The following is a 23,420-nucleotide window of genomic DNA, read 5'->3' as shown; positions in this document are numbered from 1 at the left end:
GCTTTGCTGTATCCATCTCCTTAGGCAAAAGCTATCAGAGGAAGAACTTGAAAGTCCATCACAAAGTGCTCTCTGTTGCCTCACCCTTTGTGAATTAAAACATGATTTTTCCAACAACTCTTTAAAGATCTTGCGGCATTGCCTTGCCTGCATAATACACTTGAGTATCATTGAAGAATCACAGCACAGCACTGGTTTACTTCTCTTGGGTTTATTTTGGTCTTCTTTTTTTAATACATGCCCTGATTTTATGTGGCAGCAGAGTGCCAAAGCTATTGAATTGTTCCCAAAAGCAGCTAACCGGGGACTTACTACTGTTATTACCCATAAACAGCTGGTGCTCAAGGACAGTGCCTGTTCTGGGGGACTCCCAGTTTAAGGATAACCACCAATCCCCTCTCCCCTTGTCCAAATCAATGGGATTGAAATGGGAATTACACCACGTGATTTTTAGAGACATTGAGGTTGACTTCTTTAAGAAGCCATCCTTTAAGAAGGTAAGAGCCGTGGCCAAGGGGCTTTGCTGTGACATTTGCGGGGCTGCGACATGCAGAAGATGTTAGAAAAGGGATGGCGTGAGAGGCTGAAAAAGAAGCTGACGAAACCCAGTGCCTGCAGAGCAGCGAGGGCGTTGCAGGGTTTTGGAGGGGCTACAAAGGGTATGAACTTTGGTGCCGTTAAAGGAAATCATAAGAACAAAGAAAGGAGGGGATGAGCTGCATGGCCAGATTTATGGGCAAGGACGGGGTTGGCACCTACAATTTTGAATGATCTGAAGTGAAGAGAGACATGACGTAGGCATCTGGGAAGCCAGAGAGGTGAATGTCACAGAAGCTGAACTTTTAGAAAGGACAGGCAGAAAATATACCGCCCCAAAGACTCATTCATTCTCTGGCTGTCAATACACTTCCATTGCCCCTGGGGACAGACAACACTGCCCTTCTCTGGGATGCCCTGTTGTACACAAAAGCCTCGGGCGGACAGACTTTCTGGCTGCTACTGTAAGGCAGGAGCCTCTTCCCGAAGCCTGGGTGCCGGCTGCTGGGAGTGACCAGACCCTAGGTGCCAACATCGCTGTTCCCATCGTCCATCAGCACCCAACCCCGTTGTTTTCTGGTTTGCAGACGTCATCTCAGCCTCTGGTAGGAGTTACAAACCAGTCAGTACGTTACGGGGTAGCAAGAGGAGATAATCCCCCAAACAACAGCCCAAAGCCTTATTAAAAGTAGTCTATGTGACACCGATTACAATCAGAAATCAATGAAAGCACATGGTGTGTTGCATGGGTCAGTTTGGGGCTGAGGCAGCAGCAAGAGCGGGTGCGGGGATGCACAGTCGCACTCCTGGGCTGTGCACGCCGGTGCGCCTGCACAGAGCCGGGTCCAGCGGCAGGCAGGGAGAGGCAGCAGGCGTGGGAGAGGAGGCACTGGTTTTTTTCCCTCCCCATCATCTTAAACTACGTAATTATATTTAAAAACTGTGTTGTTAAACCCAAAATGAAGTAAGTCAAAGTAAGGACATACCAAAACTAAGGTAGCATGATTTATTGACATGAGCTGCTAATACACGCAGTAGGTAACTACATATATTTAATCATATATTAAGTGCAAGCTGGATTTTTAGTACACATTTAATACAGCACATGGTGTAAGCTCATACTATTTTTGTATTCCTCTGGAGTTGCATACTAATCATTAAAAAACTTCCCTGCAAGCATTTGCTGCTACGAAAGGCCAAGGAACTGAAATACCTCAATTAACTTTTGAACCAGACTAGCCACAATGTGTTAAGAAACTCAGAGAAGGAGGGAAGATAATTCACAGCAGACCAGGCACCATCCAGCTGAAGAATCCCTGATTAATAATAAAGCAGGTATGTCAGAAATAAGGAGGAATTATTTTTATTTATAAGGAGGAAAAAAAATTTTTTTTGCCATTTTTAAAATCATATGTACTTAACACCCTACCAGATGTTTTTCTTTTGCTTTATCATCTGAGGGGAAGAAGACAGTAATGGTAGTAAGAAACTTGTTTCATGTCTTTTTTTTTTTCCCCTTATATTTACATTCCTTTCTTTCTGTTAAGATGCTGAATTGTTTGTGCTGTATTAATAAAGTCTATTTAAAATCCATGCTTTGTGAACGTTTTCTGACCAGAGTGAGGCACCCCTTCCTGAACATGTGCAGCATAGTAGAATTTTACCTATGCAATCACAACTCCTGTTCACATTTCCTCCCCTCCGTGCGCTTGGCTTTGCAACTTCAATGTCCTTCGGAGGTAGGAGCTTTTAAAAATGATGCGACTTAAAACTGAAGGTGAAAGGCCACTGGGATTACTAAATTTCTCAAAGACTCCAGCTTTTTTTGGGGGTAGAGATGAACTCCTTGGAGAAGGTGAGGAGTTCAGATGAAGTCTCTCCAAGCCCAGGATGGTAACACTCAGCAGATGCTGCCAGAGGTTCAGCCGGAGGGTTGGCCAGCAGGACGTGGCGCTGAGGATGTGGCTGTCCCCGGGAGCCTCCTGCCGGGATACACGCTCCCGCGTGCTGTGACGCTGCTGGAACCCGCCGCTTGCACAAGCACAGGAAATCAAAAGGCAGCTGTGCTCGTGCCCAGGTTTCCAGAGCTTGTGTCGGGCAAGTTCCTTGGCCCAGTGGTTCCTTGACCTTTCATTAAGACCTCTGTTTAAAAAAAAAAATGCAACGAGAAGAAAAATTTTGAACTATTGAACTGGGCTACAGATACTGGTGGTTTGACTTCACAGCAGCATAAAGAGCCCAGGTAAGCGGTAGCCACAAAGAGTACACTAATTTTGTTTTTGTTTTTTTTTGATTGGTGATTTCCAGTATCACTTTGGACATGCAGAGTTAAAGTCTTCTATACAGGTGGTAAAAGTTGTATCCCTTTCTTGATTACTTTAATGCATTATCATTATAACGCAACATCCACCTTTATTTAACCTTTACCGAAGCACCAGTGTAAGTGCAGCTGTTGCAGTGCCGTCACTAGTACAGATAACTCAAACATTTCAAACAGTTGTGTACAGCATCAATGGCGAAGCAGAAAAGAGTGGCTTGTATGAAAATAACACCTTGATTTGAGGCTTTTAGTCCTGAATTCTGCACATCCTTTGTTTCATTTTCTTCTGTTATAGACTCTTTTTCACATAACATTTAATATGCTTCCCATGTGAAATTTGCTCTTTAATGCTTGCTAATAAATAAGTATATAATTACCCTGACTCCTATCAGAGCTAATATAGTTGAACAAACTTTCTGAAAAACAAAAATACATGTACATTACACAGCATGAATGAGCATCCATAAATGCCCTACTCCAAGATCTGATTTACAGCGATACAAAAGTGAGAATGTACACTGGGGGGTACCCCAGACATGATGGTGGAAACAGCGAGCGGGAGAGAGGGGGAGAGAGGACAGGGTATGACCGGTAACTGAATGATGGTGGTCAGGTGGACAAGGGGATGAAAACGAAAAGACCTTCCAGTGTGGAAATCAGAGTGAAGGCAATGTGTACGTGGTCACGCTGTGGTTTCAGGCAGGTAACCGATGCTGTCCCAGCCCCTTCGGGGTCACGCAGAGCCCAGTCAGCTCGACAGAGGTGAAAAATACGGAAATATGTTCCTTCTTTATCTTCCATCCTTGTCTGACTTTCTCCTGGGAGAGAGCTCCTTGGCTATTTCACAGTTTATTTGTCAAGTTTGGCCTTTGTGGTCTGCAGTTTCAGGCCTGCTGTGACTGCTTGCGTTTCCGTGCATGCACACAGACACACACAGCCAAAGGTCTTAGCCCAAAGGTGAAGTTAACCAGCTTTTTTGCCTGATTTGCTGATCTTTAAAGCACTTACTGAAGGTCCTTTGCTCCTTCGACCCACGAAGGTGTATAGTTAACCTTAATGTCGCTGAAGTCATCGCTTACGTGGATACAACACTTGCAAAGTTCACATTGTAATAAAAGTCTCTATAAACACCGCATCCAAGATATGCTTCGTGTTTATGCTGAGAAGGTTTAAAGACAAAGACCCTGAAGAGCTTACATGTAGGTTTAACAGTGCTAAGTCGAGGTAATTGTTACACGATATTCCTGGTTAGTGAAATTCAGTTTCCAGTAGCTTAACGTCGCATTTGTGATGGAGAGCAAGTTGCCATCCACAGCCACATGGAAGTCTTACTGGCAAACACTGTTTGACATTTCTCTATTAAGACAGGATGCAGTGGTCCTATTTTTTCCCAATCTGAGTTAATTTAAAAAAAAAAAAAAATCTGAAAATGGCCATCAGCAGCATGACGTCTGTCTGTTTTCACACAGAGGTGGGTAGGTTTTTTTTTTTGTCCCGGTCCTTCTTGGTTAGATGATAGTGTAGCACCTAGCACCCCGCTACATGTGGGATGCTACCCACCTCCGCTCCCGTCATGTGAAGTATCGACACTGTGTAGAGTCAATGTAGCAGTAAGAAGTGCATCGCAATTTTCCGTAAGACCTAAAAAAGAGAGAATATCTCAGTTTCAAAGTATACTATAGTTCACATTATACAGTTTCTGGATGTAATTCTCTGTAGGAGTGAAGAACATCAGAAAATGCCATGTGCAGCAACATATGGGAACCAAAATAAGAGGATAATTTCCATCAGTGCTCTACCGTGCTCCCTCTTGTCAGCAAAATAAGAGTCCGGGAGAAACTATGAGCGAAGACTTAATTCCCAGTAACGTCAATTAAAAAAAAAACAAAACCCAATGGCAGTGGGACTTGAGCGTTATGTGGGGGTAGGTGCAGGAGGCCTTGGCGCTCACCCACGGGAACTCTGTAATGAAATATCTGAAGCTCCGAGTTAAGTGTTTTTCCAGTTACTTCCAATAGGTCCAGCAGCTGTGACTGTGCCTGTCCTTTAGCTTACATTTCATGTACTTGAAATAATGATAGTGACACGTGTCCACCTTTGAAATAAAAAAAAAGTAAATGGAAGCGTCCTTGAAAAATAAAGAAAAACAGAGATTTTTGTCTTTCTCCTGACTTAAACTGAGCTGCAGTGACTCTACCTACTAAAGACCTAACCAGAGATGTTAATAAAGTAAGCATTTTGATGAGTTTTTATTGCTAGCATATGTCTAAGTGAAAAACCCATCCATCAGATAATCCACAAGCTGTGGATTAAGCAGCCATTAAGCAGGTCCTTAAAACTATGTCCTTGGATAACCCACATTCTCAGAAAACCGACATAAAATTTGAACTGAAGGTGTGTGAAATATGAGGAGGGATTTGGGGGCTGGAAAGAGTAGAAAATGGGAAAATCAGTTGCAGCAGAGCTCTGGGAGGACAGGGTGCTTTGGGATGAAACTCCCACGGGGGTGCCAAGCTCACATACTTATCCCATTTTACTGATGAGTCACAGCTTTTTCTTTACTTTAGCAGATGATCTGCAGACTGCACACACAAAAATAAAGGATTTCGGTTGCTCTTCACAACTTGATTATACATGGAAAATGAAATTTAAAAAAAATTCTCAAGCTTTTGTGGTGCTATTTTTGCACCAAACTTCAGACTCTTAAAAAAGAATAGTTTTTACAGTAGAAAACAGCTCCAAGCTGTCTGAAGATGAGATCTCTGTAAAATGTTTCAGGTTGTCAGGTTTGCTGGTCTCCATTTTAGTGATCTCTCACACCAAGAGTGCTCCAACAATTGCAGCGGAAGGATTAGCACAGCACCTGACTTACAAAGACATCCTGTGGTTTCTTACTCCTGTCAATTAGCACATTATTCTTCCATGAAAGATGAGGGCTCTGCACATAATTTCATTTGCAAATTAAATGTTTCCTGTTAGCCAGTAACAATACCTGACAGTTAAATAGACGTACTGCTGTTGGAGGCAAAATGCTGACCAGGGGAAGCTGCTTAAACAAAGGCAGAGGAGGCAAGTCGACAATAAGCAGATGTTTTAAATGAAGGACATTGTTAGGTAGATGCATGGCTTTGCATCTGCTCTTGAGTGAATTTCCTGGTCTTTGGAAAGGCTGATAGCTGGCCGGTTGATTCAGAAACGAAGATACCCCTAGAGTACCCATTAACGGTAAGGGCAACAGGGTTTTGTTTTTTCCTTCAGTGTGATCATTTCCTTCTCATGCTCTTTCCTACTCTTGGTGTGTTATGGGTGAACATTAATGCAATGATAATGTCACCAAATGAGGAAATGTTTGCAGGCAATGGGCAAACATACGTTATGTGACCTTCATTCATTTTGTACAGTAAGAGGCATGTGCTTATTACTGAGAGATGAGATTTAGCCCTTCAAGTCAGTGATATGCAGAAATAATCTGATAGACTCTTTCTCCCCCACTGCCTGCAGTGGTCCCAGTGGAACAAGGTTTAAGTGAGTAATACTTTTCTGTTTTAAAGCTGGCAAAGAGAAAAAAGAAAAAAAAAAACAACAAAAAACCCCCGAACCAAAGTGAAGACAGCTCATACATACCCAGGGAGATATGTTTTACATGTCAAATATCCAAAATCCTTCCCGTCGCAGTCTTCAACCCCCTCGTGCCTGTAGCCATCTCCGCAGTAAGCACGGCGGCATCCTAGTGAAAAACACAGAAAGAAATACCTTCAAGGCACTTCATATGTAAAAGAGGCAGGTGAGGTAAGTGGAACTAGATTTTTAAGGGTAAAGTATAAAACAAGGCATTTTGGAGAGGGCATCCTGTAAGGACTGTCTTACGTACAAAGAATATGCTTTTTTTAGCCTAATTTCAATGACCAAGGGAAAGAATGTATAACTACTAAAAATAATTACTACAGAAACACTAATTACAACAGCATTTATTCTAATAATTATTATTATAATAGATAATTGCTGTCAAAACAAATTAAAGGAAGCATAAAATACAGTTAACATAAATGATTTGGGGAGTTCACAATTTCAAAAAAACACTCTGAGGTCATTAAGTGGTTTGAAAATCCCAACCTAGACCTTTACCCAATATGGCACAACAGCTATGTGTGTCTACAGCAAGTGAGTTCCCACATAAGAACAGAATTACGCAGACCCATTGCCTGCCTATCAAAAAAAGAAGTAGTATGTAATGATTGCCAAAAAGGTGTTTTTTCCCACTGCTGACTCCTCCTGACTTGAGCGTGAGTGGGCCTTGGTACATTTTTTCATGGTGACTGGCACGTAGGCTGCAGTCATTTGTGGGTTTGTTTGCTGTTTTAGCAACTGGACTTCGCTTTTGATGTCTTCAACTTTTTGAGTATGACGTTATAACTTGAACAAATTCATTTAGCTAAAATCCCTTTGACATCTTCTCGGAGACACTGTTAAGCAACTGATTAAAAAGACGCTCAAGAATAGAGAGTTTATGAGAGTTAAAGTGGGTTATTTACAAATAGAAATGATTAATTAATTGCACCAAGGATCCATTTGTTAGAAATTGATGCTTCTAAGAAGAACAAGCCTATTTTACAATTAAATCCACTTAACATTTGGTTAACCTTTTTCTTTTGGTTGAGTCACAAGAGCAGAATGATGCCAATGTGCTCATTTCCAAGTAACTCAATGATAACTCTTCGGGTCACATCAGTGTCAGAAGTCTATGTATTGCAAGGCCTCGATTGACCTGAAGCTTTGCCCACTGTATAGCACAAAGTAACACAATGTGCCTCCAGACACACAATGTACAATTTTGCAGGCCCTAGAAGTAACGAACACTATTTTCCTGCATGCTTGTTCCCCACGGTTGATTGCAAATTCTAATTGAATCATTTTCTCATGCTTGGAGCCTGGAGAGCTCATGCTCTCTCACTGAATTATTCTGCAGTCAGGCAAGCTTAGAGGGGCATTTATTTATATGTCTCCCTATACCTTTTGCAACTGAATTGCCTTTGAAATCTCTTTCCTGTTGTCACTGAGAAGTTGGCTGGGATTCCTAAGTTATAAGGGGAAGGGTGTTGATGGACAGGTGGATAGACAAAGTCACATAGAGCGTGGCTGCATAGACCTCATTTTCAAAGTTAGGCTAAAAAATGGAGGGCTATATAAATGAAAAAGAAAAACTGCAACTTTCGGTGTTGGCTGATACCTGTTCTGAAATGTGAAGAAGCATCCCTTTGCTAGAACCAACAGAGTACCAAACCTGCTGTGTGTCAGCTGCAGATCACGTAGAGTGCTGCACTCTGGGGAAGGAATCAAGCGGTAAAAGTAACTGAAAGGTAAATATGAAGGTTACCACAGCTGCTTGTATGCTTATATGCTCTTTGCTATCCACAACCAGCAAAATGAAAGGAAGCTTGACTAGGCAGGAATCAAATGTTTTAGAAACTTAATAGTGAAGGTAGTGGGCTGACACTTTCCCTATGCAAGTGAATAACAAAATCCGAAGCGGTTTTACTGGACCCAGGATCTAGCTTACTATTAGAAACAGCCAGCTCCAGTGTCTGTCCTAAGGGGTTTTGTGGTGCACTGCAAAGGTATGCTACATCTTTTGGCCAGAAAGCTGGCAGCCCCTGGGGAAGGTGTGTATGTAAACCAGCTGAAATGCAGCGGTTTTGCTCTGACTGCAGACACCTCTGCTCAGTGAGGTACATGGTCCTCAATGAGGATGCACGAGAAGGACTTGGCATCACCTCTGCCTTGTGCTGGGTGATGCATCCACATGCATGAAGGACCTCAGTTTTCGCCCTGTGGCCATTGTGCCTCCCTCTGCCATGCCTGCACTCGATCCACAAACCACGCAAGCTACCCTGAGTGAAACACTTGTGTGATTTACACAGCAGTGTACCCTGTGGAAACAATTAATGCACCTTCCCGGGTAGAAAGAGGCTGCTTTTGATGCGCTGTAACTTACTTATACAGTCATCCGTCACAACCGCATTGCCATCGTCACACTCTTCCCCATCCTGTACGATCCCGTCTCCACAGGTACCGCCATCCTCGAAGTGGTAATCCACGGGATAGAAAGGGGTGAGCTGGCCAAACAAACACACAGCGGTTACTGAACTGGACCACGAGCAGGCTGGCTAGCAAGCAGAGGTGAAGGGCTGTGGGAGGCAGATCCCGCAACTGGGTTTTCAGATCCTGCTATTTGGTGCTTATACAGAATCTGATTCAAAGTCCAGTGGACACAAGAAGGATCCTGCTGCTGATTTCAGTGGGAGTTTAGTTTAGCTCCTTGAAGCAATAAGGAAATACATGGTTTTGGTTTGCAGGGTTTGTGTTTTTCCGCAACTTAGTTCCCTGGTAAGTTTTGCCTTATTTTGTATTAAATAAAAAATGCTCTTTACTATCATGATTCCCCGAACTCAGCCCCAGTTTGTTCACCACTGGAGCCTCATTCACAGGAAGGTTAGCAAAACCTGCAACACTGTTGAGTTAACGCCTCAGAAATTAAGACTCCTGTGAACAAAAACATCACTACGTACAGTTGTGGCAGTGCTCAAAAATTAGCTTTTTCTCCATTTGCTTCATCGATTCTGTATGACACCTTAAGTACAGAAATATGTTCTGTATTTAAAAATGAAACATACACTCACGAGTTTTCTGAGACCACAGTCATATTTTCACCTGGATTGGGAGCCATCCAAAGGTATCCTTGAAATACAAAGATCTCTGATCTCTTCTGAAAGCTAAGGCATTTTCGGTGTTTAACTGGTCCAATTCTTCTTGATTATTCACCACAAAAATCTGGGGCACAGAAAAAGAGGTGACTGGTAACCCTCTCAAGAAGTATTTTGGATTGTCATGGAATCTAGTTTTGCCAACTGACATATGTAACTGCAAATAGGTAAATAATTACACAGAAAAATGGTTTGGCTGTTTTCAGAAACAGAATGTTGTGAGAACTTACACTCATGGACTGCCCGACTGTAAGAGTCTCCTTTGTGACTGGTAAGAAGAGACACGAGTTTCCAAAGGAGAATGGTCTTTCCTGAGCGCCTAGCTAGGGCTCCAGTGGCCCCTATTTCAAAATGCACATCCACAGGTAATGATCATGCAAATACTCGTGCACAATCATTGCTGAGAAAAACTGTCAGATGCTCAAATCGTTAGATGCTGCAACAATTGCAAAATCCATATGGGCATAAGTGCTTTTTGTGGGTTTGTCTAATTTTTTAGGCATGCTCGTGGCTACGAAATAAATAATGCATTGCATAATGCAACCTTCACTTATTTTTTACTACTTTGTACTTTGTTTAGATTTAATTGGCATTGAAATGCATGTTTCTTTATATGCATATACTTTAGTCTAAAGCCAAGTCTTCAATTAAACAGAAAAAAATTAGTTCAAAATGGAAGAATTAGGATGAGCTGCTTTCTTACCAATTTTTTTAATGTCTCAGTCACTGAAATTGGCTGTAAGGGGCATTAGGAAATAATGTCTTCCTTCAGCAGCTTAATCAAATTAATTTTAGCAAGATTCAAAGCATTTTCAAATTAAGAAAAAGCAAAAGGAGTGCTTCTGAGCAAAATGGATTTAGGGCTAAGCCTGATTCCCACCAGCATAAACAGAATTGGCTCTTTTTAAAACAAATTACCCTGAAATTTTTACATAGCAGAATATTCCCATAGCCCTTGACAAAGGCCAATCTCATTAAAGAAGCATTGAATAAAAATGCCTTCAGCTTGAATGAAAGAAAGCAAAGAAATAGAAAGCCAGCAAAGAACTGATTCTGTAATCGTGTTGAGGAGCTCAAGTCTCAGCCCCAGAGCTCTAATTTCTCTTGAAATCAATAGCAGATCTGTGCTCTCTGAAACTCTCTGTTACAGATACCGGCCTTTGAAATTGCAAAAGATTTAAAAACCGGAATGAACCTTAGCCAGTGACAGAAAACCAGCGCTTTGTTTCTTAGCCTCTCCCCTCCTCTGGCAGTGCTGGCACCAGAGGAGGTGACGGGCGAGTGGGTGATTGCACTGGGCAGGTGCTGCAGTAGGATGCTGCTTTGGCCAACCACCCAACGCGGGGACACGGGGCACGGAGCACCATCTCTGGGGCCTTTCCATGTGCAGCTATAGCAACCCTGACAATAGTCGTCAAGTGGTACAAGGCAGGCTTCAAAGCTGCTACATGGAGATCTGAACAGAATAAATAATAGCAACGTTTAAGCTCCCGCTCTTGACGCTGGAGGGAGTAAAACAAATGGGGCAGGCAAAGGGGGAGCACTGCTCTGCAAGCAGTCCACTTTCAGAGCTGAGGCTTGCCTCTTTGCCATCCCTCATTTCTGAGAACAGAAATGGCACTTGATCATCATCAAATGAGGGTTCATAGAGATAGTGTAGGGTACTTATATTTTAGGTAGTTATGCTCTCATTACCATCTTTTAAGATCTAATATGAAACTGTACCAGATGGAGGAGGGTCATAAGACCTACACGGAATATTGCAAGCCTTATACCTTGTCCTATGAGCTCTCCATGCCGTGAAGTACGTGATAGTTTTCTGCAACAGTGTGCAGCATGATGTGATATGCACCTTTATTTCATGCACGTTCTTCTCTCACCATTAAGTTTTAAAAATAACAGGGCTTTTCTGTAATGCAACACAGACAGGGATGAGCGAGCAGCTGGCAAGACTTGCAGCACAGTAATGCAAAAGATTGAGTTCAGTGACCCAGTTTAGTGGACAGTGTTGTGAGTATGTCCCTTTCACAAACTGTAACAGCTTTCTGACAAAGTGACAGATGGGAAAGTTAACAAAGCTAATCGCTGCTTATCGTCATTCAGAGACAACCAGACACCAGCAATATCCACTTGCATGAGTGGAGGGGCTGGGCTATGCTGGTACACAGCAGCAGCAAGGTAGCATTTGCATTGCTGATTATGTGCTACAATGCACAGAATAATAAGGCAGGGACCAGCAGAAGGGAAAATACAGAAATAGTATTTACAAGGCCCAAAGAAATCAGAGGTGAGAAATTGCTAGGTTGCTTTCCAGCAATGACTTGTCCTTTAAAGTACTTCGTCCAATTTGCTTGTAAAAATGCTTTCAAGAAGGCTAGAGATTGAAATTAGCTATATAAAGTGTATGTCTACAGACAGGAGCTCAGAAGTCTGACTCCCATGGTTCGTGGAGACTCCTTTTTGGTTCAAGGTAGAGGGTCTGTGCTTTGGGAGAAAGTTCTATCTTACATGCAAAATGCTTGACTCCAGTATTCAATTCTGAAATCCCTGTCTTTGCAGAAGAAGATATAAAAAATAAGCAAGAAAGAGATGCTTACTTCGCTGACCAATCTGAAACATACTTCAAATTACTGAAATAAAAAGAACAGATTATATATGTACAGTGGCAGATGGAAAAGAGCATCCTCAGGCTTGTAAAAACGTTTCTAAACACATGCTACATTACTGATGGTTTGAAACAGCTGCGTTTCAGCACCTCGATCACACAATCCTCAGACTAGTTATGAGACCGGATAAGTCTTTTGCACCGACTGGATCTCAGAGGTTGTGGATACTAGAAATAACACATTGCCCACATACAGACATCTTCCCTGTTAAATCCAAAATACTAGTGAATACAACACCCCTAATAATAAAAGTATTTAAGAACTGCTCACATCCTCTCCCAGAAAATCTGCTTACCGCGGGGACTTTTGGATAACTGTGTCCAAACACAGGTTCCTCATATGGTGGGTTATTCACATGTTGTGGGGATCTGCAGAAACATCTCCCAGGAGGCCCTGGAAGTCCTCTTTCCCCTTTTGGTCCTATTGCAAATTGCCCTAGGAAGCAAAATACCAGGTTGCCTTGTTATGAAGTTAACATACAAAACACAAATGCAGCCTTAGTGGAAAAAGTACAGGTCAGGTGGATATATGCATTTACATCAATTTTCAGAGATGCACATCTCCCACCAAATCCATTGAGAACTGAAGGAAATGATTACCAGAACCATCAATTCCAGCACTTCAGGAGAAAGACCAGGGTTTGGACCACAGTCATTTTTTTTCAGATCACTTTTTAAATTTTTCTACCAACTTTGCAGAGAAAAAGAGAGGCCATTTACTTAGGATTTCTGGATAAATGTCAGCCTGTTTGAAGCTACAGAAATTCAGGTCATGATGAACACACAAATCACTCTACAGCACCTATGCACTGAGTTTAGTAGAGTCAGACTCTGTAGGCATCCACAACACATTGGACTTGTGCATTTGTGCAACCACTTGAGCAAAGCTGTTTCAAAGGTTTCTGTACAAGAAAACCCAACCAGAAATACAGGAGTGCTACAAATAAAAATTAAAAAAAATACTGCTTTTTGACTTTCAAACTTTGGCAAGGATGCGCTACTCTGCAGAATTAGACTATGAGCCAACATGTTCACACTGGAAGCAGTGACATCATTACAGAAAGGTCATTTAGGATCAGAATTTATATTCTAGAGAAAAAAGATTAACAAGCCTTACACATAAACTTTCTGTGGATAGAATAAAGCCTTTAGAAAGTAATCTCAAGATCCTGGCTGCCTTCCCATCAGCATGGTGAAAATTCCGCCCTCTGAAAACTTCCAGCTATTTTACTCAGGACAAAGATGTTTCATAATGGGAGACATGAGATTTGTGAAGATTTTGAAGCAGTCCCCAGCTTCACAGATGTACCATTTCTAGACCACCAGAAGGAAGAGACCTCCTGCCCACTGATGTAAGCAAGGGAAGAAAAAGGGAAAGCAAAATGGAAGAGGACATTGAACAGATTGGCTGCAGTGTAAGCAACTGTTGTCCATTTGAGGCAACAGCAGTTTCCAACTGGTTTTGCTTTTCTTTTCAGGTACTTTAGTAATATCCAGGTTGAGAAAACCCTACCTGAGCGTTCACTGCCACTGAACATTGTGGGTCATGTATTGTCCTTCATGTCTATGCTTGGTCTCACAAGCTGCCTAGCATTCATGTGCATGCATAGCTTTGAAACTGTACAATTATCTGTTAGAAGATTTTTCTCATGATTTCTACAACACGCACAACTGCAGCGAGCATAGATCTCCAGCACTTAACCAAAAAGAGAGAGTTTTTTCCACCACCCTTTTTTTCCCCTCTGACTCCTACCCCTTTCCTTCTCTTCCCTTCTTTCCTTACTGCCATTGTGACTTGAGTCTCATCTGTTTTTCTTTTACAGAGCTGCATAGGGTGAGTATGTCCTGGCCTGATTAGAAATTGCAGTCTTTCACTGTAAGCCAGGATATCTGGGGAAGCAGCAGACCTTTGATGATGGAGATTAACTAGTCCCTCCAAGGCTGCCAGATGGCTTTTCATCATCCCCATCTACCAAAGTCCCACAGGTACCACATAGGCCATGTTTTTGGTTCTATTTGAAACATCAGAAGCCATAATGTAGGCTTTAAAGGAAGGTATAGAGTCCTTATAATGGACAAGGATGGCATGACCTGCCTTCAGGAGAAATCCTCTCCTTGCTGTCAGTGGAGAAGCAAATGAAGCCCCGCAGCACTTTTTGTAAAGGGGCCTATGTAGGAATATGTGATGACTCAGGAAGGGCTGGGGAGCAGGGACACTGTTTAGGAAATCACCCGATCTCCTGCTTACCTGATGCTGAAGGTCCAGGGGGGCCTGGCTGGCCAGAAGGACCAGGCCTTCCAGGTGGACCCATGATACCCGCAGGTCCAATGTCTCCCTTTAGTCCCTAGGAGAGAGGAGACATCCATTTATTTGCTAAAGTATTAATAACACACAACCTCTTCCAGCCAGCACTGGCTTCCCTTTCAGGAAAGACAAGACATTTGCCAATAGGAGCATGCAGCATGAACTTCATAGCCACCACCCCAGGGAAGAGGTGCTGTCCTCTTCTACATGGAGACAGAAAAGCATGCCCAGGCATGAATTCTGCTCCTAAAAGTGAATGGTCCCAGCAGATCTGCTCTGTGTGGAGTCAGGAATCACCCTGCTATAACTCAAATCATTTGGTGGCCTTTCTTTAAGGATGCCTTTTTACCCCCCGGTAGCTGTCTAGGAGTTAGTGCGGCTCAGAAAGAAAGGGCTGGTGGAGCTGAAATAGGTGACCCTGGAAATCCCTAGTTACTGCACTAATACACAACAGGGGAAAAAAAGAGAAAATTCAATAAGGCATTGGCAAGGGCTTCCACAGTGACATTTCCCAGTTTTATGGTACAGTTTTTCAGAAGCACGTGTCCTGCTTTCGGCTGGGATAGAGTTAATTTTCTAGTAGCTGGCATAGTGCTCTGTTTTGGATTTAGCATGAGAATGATGTGATAACACGCTGATGTTTTAGTTGTTACTAAGCAGTGTTTATACTAAGTCAAGGACTTCTCAGCTTCCCATACTCTGCCAGCGAGGAGGTGCACAAGAAGCTGGGAGGGACTATAGCCAGGACAGCTGACCCAAACTGGCCAAAGGGATATTCCATACCATATGACATCATGCTCAGTATATAAGCCGGGGGTATTTGGCCATGGGGCAGTGACCGCTGCTCGGGGACTGGCTGGGCGTCGGTCGGTGGGTGGTGAGCAATTGCATCAATTTTTTTTTCTTTCCCTGTTTTTTGTTTGTTTGCTTGTTTTTCTCTCTCTCTTTCTTATTGTTTTATTTTCCATTACAGTATTATTATTATTATTATTATTATTATTATTATTATTATTATTATTATTATTATTATTATTTCAAGTATTAAACTGTTCTTATCTCAACCCACAAGTTTTCTTACTTTTGCTTTTCCAATTTTCTCCCCCATCCCACTGTGGGGGGGGAGGGGAGGGAGAGCAAGCAGCTCTGTGGTGCTTAGCTGCCAACGTGGGGTTAAACCACAACAGCACGCTAATGACTTTGAGGCCCACACTGTTTTCAGAAGTACTTTAGGTACCCAGACTCCTGTATCTCTTTGACTTTCACCATGGGTATAGCTATGTTAACAAATCACCTCAAGCAAGCAAGGACTTGGCTTTACAAAGCGCAAGCTAGTGTGTGGCAACACCATGCTGACAAATGGTGTCCCTCCAAAATGCTGTAAAATTACCTATGGGAGACGAGCTTACACACAGCTCACCATACAATAGCTAACACTCTGTAAAATCAGCCCCAATTTGCCTCATGGGAGCTTGTTTGTGCAGCCATGCCCTTAGGCATTTGGAAGTTTCACCCTAGAACTGTTCAGAACCTTCCTATTTTTGCTCCTGAATTTAATATGGTGACACTTATCAAAAATAACTATATTTATCTTCCCGCTCATATACTCTCCAAGGCTTGGAATTCTCAGCTTTATATTTCAGAAGTGTATCACATAGCTTAAAGTTTAAATATCTGATTTGATTTTTATGTAACAGCATACATTATTTAGCATAACAAAAATGATGTGTGCTATGTAAGTTTTCCTTTAATGACAAAGGAGACGAGTTCCTTGAAGATGGTTAATGTGCATTCATGGGCACATGATGAGTGGTTTCATGTCTAATTTCAGAGTAATGAAACATATATAGTAATATATGCTAAAATAATTTGTTGTTATATAATATGTTGTATCCCAGGGATACGTCTGAATGTCACTTGCAACCATTTAAACAGAGGAAGGTTGATTTTGCCATGGCCCATAAAGAACTAATTGAATATTTGCTTTGTTTAATCCTATTAGGTAAGCTCTGTGCCATCAAAATATTCCAGGATTTATACGAATGTCAGGGATGCTGATCCCTAATTACTTCTTACATTACACAACACAGAACTGGCAGATCAGGATTTTTTAGTCCCCAAGAAGTCTGTGGGAAATCTCTTTCCCCCACACAACAGCGATCTGGCAGAGGCAAGCCAGGGCCAGTCGGACATGTACTGCCTGAAAACGAGCTGTCTGCTGTGTCTCCTGCTTTGGAGGAATGATTGCTTAATGCTTTCCTGTTTAGCACAGATAAAATAATACTGGTAGAGATTTCTATTAAATATATTTGCCTTGTTTCTTTTCACACACACTCATGGCATTCAGAAAAGCTTTTCCCATGGACAATATTTATATTCCCCTCCCTTCTTTCAAAGTAACGTTATCCAAAGCTCTAAGTCATTCCTCCTTATCGAGGCTGAAACCTTAAACTTGCTCCTTAGGGTCAGTTCCCAAGTTACAAAGCTTTGGGTGTCACATCTCAGTTAGAGGGCTGTGAGGCTGTGACTTGTGACTCCCACCTCCCGGCCACCTTTTAGGAAGAGCCTGCCCCAGAGGCAGAGGAGAACTGAAGTAGTCAGTGAGCTAATCAAGACGTATCTCAAAATGGAAGTGGAAGTGACACCTTCCTAATTTAGCTGCTTTTATCTAGGGATGTCAGCTGGATCAAGAGGCAGGAAACGGCCCCATGGTGATGGAAACGATCCTCTCGGCTGAACAAACAGCCAGGCGAGAACTACAGCACTTAAAGGCAGCAGCCAGAGGCACAGAGCCTTAAAATGACACTCTCAAGTTTTTTCAAAGGATTAGAAAAGAAGGAAGGAAATAGCTAGTTCACCAATTACAGAGGGAAGCCCAGTTTTCCTGCAGAAGATCAATGCTGAAATTGCTTTCAGAGCACCAGAAAGGGGTTTGTGTACTGAGCCTTGGGCCTGGAAATCCTAATTTAGGGCCAGACTATATTTCTTTTAGTCACACTGATTGTTGCCTTAAATTATGACACGCCTTACGTCAGCACTCTTCGATTAAGACACTGTGTGATGTGGCAAAACACTTAAGGTCAAGTAAGGAGTGCAGTGTGTTCAAGTTGATCTGCAGGCGCTACATCTTCTCTTTGCCTTATGCTACGGAAACATATTCTGTGCACATGCAGGACAGACGAGCACAGTTTACAAAAAAAAAAAAAACCAACCAAAACCCAGCAAAAACCATGCATCAGCTTTTAAAAACTGACAAATCTAGGACAAAAAAATATTTCTTCTGGGTCGTCTAGTAGACTTACATAGCACACACTGTCCTTACTTGGTGACCTATTATTCCCTCCCCAACACCCAACTTTAATTTTTCCCCACACTGGCTATTCTTTCACTTCAGATATTAGCTGACGGCATCAGAGCAACAGTGAAGCAGGCATGTGCCTCTGCAATGCTGGGCATAACCAGACTGCAAATAAAATGCTTTCAGCTAAGCCCATTAACCATGGCACCTACAAGCTCCTGTATCTGAGCAGATGCACATTTACACCAAAGTCTGTCTAGCGAGAACAGGCTCCTTTCCCTGTCAGTCAGCGGAAAGAAACAGGCTCTGCAGGTGGCAATTCAGAGCACCAGGAACTGGTCTCCTTTGTATGCCCAATATCATTGCTTAAAATAAATACACAAAGAAAGGTGCACTCGAAGAGGCCCATTTGGTGACTTGAACAGGTAACTATACCAATATTACTACCTCCTCCTTGGAAAATGCTATAGTGGAGGGGTCAGTATCAAATTTACACACAATTCCTGGTCTTTACAATTCATCTGAAAGTCCACGAAAAATAGTTCCACCAGCATAATTATTTTGAGCCGTAAATAAGGACCATTTGTCAACCACCCCACTCCTGAACGACTTCCATACAAGATTATCATTCCTTAAGGTCGCTATGTGTCTTCCTGACCTTTCTCAGAGCAGAAGAATATGTCCCTGGCATGCAGTACCATGGTGAGAACCGCCATATAAATATCCAGTCTAAGAAATCAATCTTGGTTTAGTGTTAGCAGAGGAAACGGGAGAAACAGAGAGGGTATTTTAGTTCTTTGGTTCTTCGCACTGTGTGTTGGACATCTCCAAGGCCTTGTGGCTCTGCAAGCTGATCTGTGTTGACCAATGCTTGGGCCTGGGCAAAGCCTGACTCAACCAAATTGGATGGTGTGGACAGAAAGCATCCTCCAGGCGGGCCTGGTGGCAACAGCAGAGCCGTAACGGACACTGGATGCACAGTTAGTGCATGGGCTAGAAAGCAGGACTGAGGTTTGGATGTATAGACCAGTGGTTTTCATTACCACAGACCACATACCAGTTTAATCCATTACAGCATACCATTCTTAGTGTACAGGCAGCTACTGCCAGTGCACACAAGCAGTGTTTTTGCTAGCAGAAGTAGTGTAGCTCTTTGCACTGGTGAGCCAGGGAGAAAATTCATGGACAGGCAATGGGATGTCTCCTGCAAGATGCTGTCGCTACCTCTCTGCCTCGAGCTGAGGTGAGGGGGGCTGGTTTTTGTAGCATCCACAGAAATCCTTCCCTCATTCAGAGCCCCAGAAATCCAAAGTTTTCCTACAAACCTTCCTTTGCTTATCCCAGGAACCTGTTTTTGTGAGGGGCAGAGGATGGCATCTGGGCAGGCTGAAATGTATTGGGTTTTGGATATATCCCATTTGCCATTGCAGCCTACCAAGCTGCCTGTAAATCAAGCAGCCCAGCTCCCTAAGTCAGCCTCAGGGCTAGGGATCTACAAAGTGTAGGGCCCCACAGAGTTATGTCCCACGCTGTCTGAGACCTCGACCTCGTGCCAACTCTCTAGACATCAGGTGGGGCTGGGACCATAGCTCTATGTTGCTTAGGATTCAAAGGGGGAGTTCAAGGACTGCTCAAGTTATATTCAACAAGTTTGTTACCAAGCCAGGAAAAATACAACTTTCCCCACGCTGCATGGCCGGGGAGCTGAATGCTGTAGATAAGGCTCCAGCCCTAAAGCTGAGGCTTTAACTTCTGTGCAGCCTGTGCATGTGTCTGAGGTGTTTCAGGGCTTCTGTCCACTCCTGGTGTGACAGAGTGCATGGTACCGAGAGCACAGACCGCACAGTCGTACGCCACAACCACACAGATGCCAGGAGCCACGGGAACAGGAAACACCACGGTCCTACTTGTTTGCCTCGTTTTCCGGGTCTTCCTATAGGTCCTCTGTGTCCTGGTACTCCAGATTGTCCCTTTGGGCCCATCTCTCCCTTGGTGGGTGTGGAGGGAAGGAAGCAGGACGTAAGTACAGACATGCACGTTACCTTGGTTATACCTGCCTTATACAAGACAGCAGGTGGATGGTGCTCTAATTCACACGATTCCTCTAGATAGTCCTGGCACCATTTGTTTCTCAGAACTTCCAAATTATAATAGAATATTTTAAAACAAGCATAAAGTGAAAAATATCTCTCACAATTTACCCAAATTTCCCTGAAAAATCCTTTCCTAAAGAGGAAGCTAAATGGAAAGATCAGAAACATGCTCGGAGACTTGGGGAGGTCAAGGCTAGCAAAATTCTCTGACCCTTTTGGCAATATCGTGTTTTGTGGTTAAGATGCACATGTAATAAAATCACTCAGGGAAAGGAAGCTGAGTTCACTCATCTTCTGGCCTCCTTAGAAGCAACCATTATTTCCTTATCCTAATTTCAGAGATAAAAGATGTGATTATATCATAAAATTATCCTCATTCAGGATTTCTATCCATAAAACAACATCTGAATTGTGATTGTTTTTTAAGTACAGAATAACGATGATATCAAAACTGGTCAGGATTACCACTGCTATTTATAGTAGTGCCATTTTGATTCAGAGTATCAAGAAGGAAATATTTATTATCTTCAAGTGAATAACACTCAAACAATTAGGTCAGTTATGAATCTATAATCAAGAGTTCGAACATGTTAAACAGGAGGAAGATTATGACTAAAACAATGTTCTGGGAAAAAAGAGAAACAAGAACAAACAGCTACATCTCAGAGTTTTCTCCTAAGATAAAAAGCCTAAAGAATTTGATCAAGTCCAAGAAGTGTTGGTCATTGAGTCAAGCAAGACCTTCAATGCCTTATACTTTCCAGGATGTCCCTGAAGCCATTCATTGACCTTATGCCAGCACTTAATTTCCTAATACATCACGCCCACTTACTTTTTGTCCCAGCATTCCAGGGAAGCCTATTTCTCCCTACAAAGTAAAAGGAGAAAAAGCATCAAAAAATGTGGAGTGATCTTTGACAAAGCAGCACTTTCCTTGGAAGGAAGAAAATCAAGTGCTGTGTACCCATATCGGTTAAAAAACCCGCACTGTGATTCAGCACTGCAGGTGATGCAGCAGGTGGAGAACTATAAGCAAAATTTTACTGTAAAGCCCCTTGTATGGTAACACTACTCCTCCATCTGATCCTCTGCTACCTGCTTCCTCTCCTCTGGCAAAAACATCCTGGTTGTGCTTTGTCTACAGGCAACCTCGCTACCTGGACAACTCCCAAAGCCTGCATTTGGGAATGGCATTTCTCCATTGACATGAAAAGCAGTTTACTTTTCCTTTCTTAGTTAAAAGAATCCCCAAGTCAAGAATCTCACATTTTTTCCCCCCCTTTTTTTTTTTCCTCATGGCATTATCATATCACCAGCCAAAAGCATTTTGGCAAGCTGTCATGGTTCTGGACTGCACAGGCCAGGAGAGACTGAGGTTACCTCCAGGGAAGTCCCCCTCTGCCTCATCACCCCACTATGCGCTGAGGCTGGGGGGCACATGGACATGGAGGCTCCCCACTGCCCTCCTGTCAGGTGGGACCACTGCCTGCCCTCACCACTCTTGCCCTCCCAGGAAGATGCTTCCAGGCTCCCTTCCTCCATACCGCTTCTGGTTTTTGCTATCAGAAGTACGTTAGTCCTCATGTGCACGTTCAGCTAAAGCTCACAGTCATTTGGAAAAGAAAATTACCTGGTCTCCTTTGACTCCTTTGTCACCCCTGTCACCTCTGGATCCCTGGAGAGAGATAACAGGGTGACAACAGCTTAATTACTACCATTTCACAAGGAAGCAAAAAATATTTCTCCTACATGAGGTGCTATTTGGAGTCACACAGAATACAGTAACATCTCCAGAGTAAGGTATATGGTAGATACGCTAAAATGTGTCCTTATTACTTTCATTGATATTATAACAGAATTAAGAGTAAGGCTTGTAGGAAAAGGGACTCATTCTCCCCAGATAATTACTTTAAATACATGCTTTCCTGGACGTAATACTTGCAAACTTGATTTTTTTCCCCACTTGGTTTCATCCAAGTTCAGGTCCCACTGTACGGTCTTACAGTAAAAACTGTCTCTGTGCCAAAGTATATATAACCTAAATAAACCAGGCTAACAATTAAGGATTATTATGCTCATTCTACAGATGGGGAAACTGTAGTGAGGTGCGCTGTAGTAACTTGTTCATAAGAAGGCGGGCTGTAAAACTCACTTCTTTAGCAACCCAGCCCAAGGCACAAGATTCTGCTCATTCTCGATGGTTGTTTTCATTTCTCAGTGGGACCTTTAGACTTCACTCCATCTAAATTCAATCTCATTTCTGCAGTTACTTTTTTTTACATAACTGTTTCCAATTGTTAAATTATACATTATTCTGTAGTCACACTGACCTTTTCTCCTCTAGTTCCAGGAAAACCCTAAAGGGAAAGATAGATATTTTAATGCTTCTTGCTTTCAAGATTACCCAAGAAGCAGGACTTTCAAACTTTAAAGTGAAGAAAAAGAACAAAGCACAAATAATTAATTGCATCAACTTGTAAATGCAAATCAATACGTATAGCTTCTAAAGTTGCACTGAAACAGAACTACGAAATATGAACTAAAGGCAAGACAACTCAGCCCAAAAGCCAATGTGAAAAAGCCAGGTAAAGCCATCAGGTTTGATATTGCTTTTAAAATTGAAACAAGAGAAATAAAATGTGACTGAAAGTGAATGAAGCCTTAAATGCCACAATTAATTCTCTAAAATAATTTTAAAAATAATCTTCCTCTTCTGTTGTTTTTTTTTCCCCTGTGGAACATCCTTAAATTATACTTAAGTAATCTTCTAATGTGACGATGACTATAAAACTGAGTTTCTCTTTAAGAAGCATGCAATAAACAACAGTGCTCAGTTCTTCTTTCCAGTCCTTTATCTGAATAAACTAATTACGTAATTTTTTTCAAGTACCTTAAAATATTGTGGCCTAAATTTGTAAAGGCAGAGGCTATGCTATAGACAGTGATGTACGGATATTAGAACATCCAGACCAAATTATGCTTACTATCCAACTCTCAATACAAATGCATAGTTTTAGTAGACGACCAAAATGGTCTCCACAGTCTTATGAGGTGGGTGGAAAACGTTGCAGACACAAGTTAATGCTGCAGATACACTTAAGAACTCCAGTTTTCTAGTGGGATACAATTATATATGTTTTGCTTTTAAAATAAATTTTTGCATTACGGTAATTTACACCAAAGCATTTTTATGTAAAGCCAAAACCACAGCCAAGCCCAACCAGACAACATAACCTTGCTTGAAGGAGAACATATCTTTTTAACTGTATTAGAAAAGATATATCTTGATAAATGCTTTCCAGCAAATTCATGAGGGAAGCAGCTGTCAGCAGAGCATTAGAAACCAATGTCTGAAAACGCAGCATTTGGTTAACAAACCTTGGAGCCCATTGGTCCTCTTGTACCTGGCAATCCCATCACACCCAACTCTCCCTTTTCACCCTA

General features: G+C 42.3%; 1 protein-coding gene across 2 annotated transcripts in view; it reads right to left on the bottom strand.

Annotated features, from left to right (window-relative positions):
* Nucleotides 1–1,529: 1,529 nt before the first annotated feature.
* The window catches only part of COLQ (collagen like tail subunit of asymmetric acetylcholinesterase), a 45,459-nt gene continuing 23,568 nt past the window's right edge, over nt 1,530–23,420 (bottom strand). For both annotated transcript variants that reach the window (XM_076331250.1, XM_076331251.1), the window contains exons 7-17: nt 23,355–23,417; nt 22,307–22,333; nt 21,607–21,651; nt 20,809–20,844; nt 19,791–19,871; nt 14,532–14,628; nt 12,580–12,719; nt 9,566–9,685; nt 8,850–8,970; nt 6,482–6,584; nt 1,530–4,498 (exon numbers count right to left, since the gene is read on the bottom strand). In XM_076331250.1, coding sequence (XP_076187365.1) covers nt 4,429–4,498; nt 6,482–6,584; nt 8,850–8,970; nt 9,566–9,685; nt 12,580–12,719; nt 14,532–14,628; nt 19,791–19,871; nt 20,809–20,844; nt 21,607–21,651; nt 22,307–22,333; nt 23,355–23,417 — 903 coding nt within the window. In that variant the 3' untranslated portion in view covers nt 1,530–4,428. The remainder of the gene's footprint in view (nt 4,499–6,481; nt 6,585–8,849; nt 8,971–9,565; nt 9,686–12,579; nt 12,720–14,531; nt 14,629–19,790; nt 19,872–20,808; nt 20,845–21,606; nt 21,652–22,306; nt 22,334–23,354; nt 23,418–23,420) is intronic.

This window comes from Aptenodytes patagonicus, chromosome 2, assembly GCF_965638725.1.
Source record: "Aptenodytes patagonicus chromosome 2, bAptPat1.pri.cur, whole genome shotgun sequence".
Taxonomy (NCBI): Eukaryota; Metazoa; Chordata; class Aves; order Sphenisciformes; family Spheniscidae; genus Aptenodytes; species Aptenodytes patagonicus.
This window is presented reverse-complemented; position numbering and strand designations above follow the sequence as displayed.